At 39.5% G+C, this 3,519-nt stretch overlaps 1 protein-coding gene across 1 annotated transcript; it reads right to left on the bottom strand.

Moving 5' to 3' along the window:
- Positions 1-383: 383 nt before the first annotated feature.
- On the bottom strand, positions 384-1,714 carry lypd6 (LY6/PLAUR domain containing 6; the record flags this gene model as incomplete). Its single annotated transcript, XM_010774929.1, has 3 exons — positions 1,558-1,714; positions 646-744; positions 384-535 (listed from the first exon to the last, which is right to left on the bottom strand). Coding segments are annotated over exons 1-3 (369 nt in total), but the record flags the coding sequence as incomplete, so codon positions are not given.
- Positions 1,715-3,519: the final 1,805 nt, after the last annotated feature.

Here is a 3,519-nt window from a genome sequence, read left to right on the forward strand (position 1 = left end):
TCTCTTTTTGATCCATTTCTATAAAAACCTGTCTGAAAATGAGCTGATCAGATTTTGGCCACTTTATGATGTCATAACGATGTTTTGTCTTGTGTCGCCAATCAGCAACCAAGGTAACCCCCCCCCCCTTATCACCTGAATCTCCTCTAGAGCACCATTGAGTTCTTTGTAACCAAATCTCTCTCAGAGGGGCGTGGGGAGGGGCTCCTTATTTTCATCTAAAGTAACAGACAGAGAATCAGCACTTTGGAAACAGGGCTGAAACAGAGGGGATTATGGGTAATGCTGCAATGATCTGTTTGGTGTTTCGAACCAAACACTTCAGAGACATGTTTGTATATATCTGAGACCTGGAATAAAGTAATGAAAACAGTATAATGGACCTTTAGAGCAGGTAAACGTACCTGGTAGCCGTTATCAGTGACGTCAGCACAGCCGGTGAACTGACAATCCGTCAGGCTCACACAACGCTTGGTCACAGACACACTGTCTCCATGGTTGTCCATCATGTGCAGCGTGTGACAGTATCTGGCGTCTGGAAGACATGCCACACTTTTTAATATCTGGATTATTGAACCAGCAGACATAGTCGTTTGGGAAGTACATTAACTCAGTCTAGATGCAAACAGGGAGACACTGATGTACCTTTTGGACAGTAAACATCCGGCGCCCAGCGATTACACTCGTAGTTATCTGCCGCGTCTTCACACGTGAAACACTTGAAGCTGCCAGGATGAGGGGTGGCTGTGGAGGACAGATAATAGTTTGTGATGTTGAAATGTGCTGGAAAACATACAAACATACAAGGAAAGAGAACTAAATAATAATAATAATAATAATAATAATAATAGATTACATTTGTATAGCGCCTTTCAAGTGACCCAAACAAAGAAAATCAGAAAGGAATGCTTTGTGTGTTACAGTCAAACAATCATTAAGGAAACAACTTCCAAAATCGTACAAACACCCCCAATCGTGCTTTTTTGGGTCATTGATGATGCTGCTTTCATCCGTTGTGTTTTACATTTTAAGTTGTAAAACAAATCAAGATAAAAACTGATTTCTTTCATTGCACAATCACCAGGAATCTGTGAGTTAGATTAAAAGAATCAAGAAGCAAGGGGGAGAAAGCATCGCTCCGCTAATCAGTCGTTAACACCGACTGTGTGTGTTACATGCTGTGAACAAACAAACAAACAAACAAACAAGTAGGGCCAATAATAAAGAAAACATTTATTAAATAACGTTGAAAAGAAGGGATGGATTGAAGTCATTCCCCAAACGTTAGCATCAATCTAGTTCCCTTGACAATAACACAATTGTTGTTGTTTTTTAAATGGCTTTTGGATTATTTCATAAAATAATATCTCCAAGTATTCCAATGCAAACCAAGAGGGGGGGAAACCTGATGTGTGTACATTGTTTTAATATCTTGAATACACATTATTCAAAGTACAAAACACCAATGCCATGCAGCATGTTAGCATTGGGGCAGTTTATAGAATGACTTCCAGCGCCCCTAATATGTGTCATGTATATATTAAAATATGCTCTTACTCGAGGGATGCAGCTGGATGATGTCTGTCATGGTGAAGTCCCGGCATTGGACAGTTTTCAGCCAATCAGCAATGTTGGTCATCAGCAGGACCCAGGCCACGGTTGGCCAGGCCTCCATCTTTGTCCAAATGTTCCTTCATGCACTTGGGTAGACACACCCTGCAGAAGAAAGGGATCCCAAGCCACTGAAATGAACCACATAGGAAGTTTCAAATGAATCCCCAGCGTTAATGTCGTCATATTTGTGTTGGATTGAATGGAGAACATAAAAACATACGTGTTCTTTCGAGAAAAGCAAAGTAGTGTGTTATAGTAGAAATACATTGTGTACAGGAGTGATCAGCTGTGTGTGCGGCTCATGCTGTGAACACGCTTCATTATTTAAATGTCAAAAGGATCCCTGCCAGGCTGCACACGAAGCATAGGGTGTGATCTATTATAACTATTAACACTGTCACTTCTGACTCAAACATGAGTTATGCTTCAATTACAACACCCATCGTGCCCTCTGGGAATTTAGCCATTAGTCCTAGCTTTCCAGATGGGGTCTTTCTCCACTATGCATTGGGATATTCATCGCTGAGCGTCTGTATTGTCCTTAACTCAGACTCCCTTTTAAAGTGGAGATTGCAACAGTGGTTTCAAACTAGGAAAATCAACAACAAGCCAACATTCCTCTCTATGAGACTGACTTTGTTGAGGAATCTATGTAATATCCTGTAAGCTGCCGTGTCAATCCGTTTAAACATTGCTTAATCAGGTGCAACTACGGTCATGTTTACGGGGCAGGAACTACATTTGTTCCAGACTACAAAGGAGAAGTCAGCGACAAACATATACTATAGATTAACTTAAACACTTCTCTATTTCGCCGAAGGGTTTGAAACTCATGCAGAACATTTTACAGCTTATTACAGCATGATGACATTTATCATTTCAACACCGACGTGGGTCTTTTTGGAGCATATGTCTGTTTTTTGTTTTTATGTTAACCTTAATGTCTGCCTTGTGTTGTTATTGTATTTTATGTGGTCTTAATTTCAAGCACTTTGTGAATTATATTTCTGTGAAAGGTGCTATACGAAATAAACATATTATTTATTATATTGTTTCAGTAAACAATTCCTTTATTACGAACTATTTCGTATAGCACCTTTCACAGAAATATAATTCACAAAGTGCTTGAAANAATATCATTGGAATCATACCCCTTACTTATTTGTGAAAATGATTTGAAGTGAGCACTAGTCTCTGGTGATTTCATTTCATTTCATTTCAGACCTTTATTTAGACAGATTGGTCCCTTGAGATCATCGATCTCATTTACAAGGGAGATCTGCATCATTTAGTTCCACATGAAAACATAAAAACAACAAACAAAAAAACAACAGAGGATATCATATTTACATATTCAACATTTACAAATACCCAGAGTGTCAGAAAGCATTTCATTTAGACGTGCCTTAAATACATTCAGAGAAATAAAAATGCTCAATTTCAATTTTGCCTGTAGACTGTTCCAAGCAAGTGGAGCTGCGCACATAAAAGCTGACTTCCCTAAGACAGTCCTTACTCTTGGCACATCTAACAAGACTATATCCTGCGATCGCAGACAATAGCTGCTTGCAACTTCTGCTTTATCAATGAACAGATATAATACGGGAGTTTGCCCAACATAGCTTTATAGATAAAAGTGTACCAGTGACTGAGCCTCCGTACAGTGAGTGATGGTAAACCTGGCCTTGGTATACAGTGTACAGTGATGAGTAAGTGCTTTACAATTTGTGACAAATCTCAGAGCACTATGATACGCAGCATCTAGTTTGCTCAGGTAGTTGGCCGGTGCATTCATATACATCAGATCACCATAGTCCAGCACAGGTAAAAAAGTCACAGTGACTAGCCTTTTCCTGGCCTCAAGTGAGAAACAGGACTTATTCCTGAAAAAGAAACCTAGCCTAA

The sequence above is a fragment of the Notothenia coriiceps genome, unplaced genomic scaffold (genome assembly GCF_000735185.1).
Source record: "Notothenia coriiceps isolate Sejong01 unplaced genomic scaffold, NC01 NC01_scaffold00014955, whole genome shotgun sequence".
Lineage (NCBI taxonomy): Eukaryota > Metazoa > Chordata > Actinopteri > Perciformes > Nototheniidae > Notothenia > Notothenia coriiceps.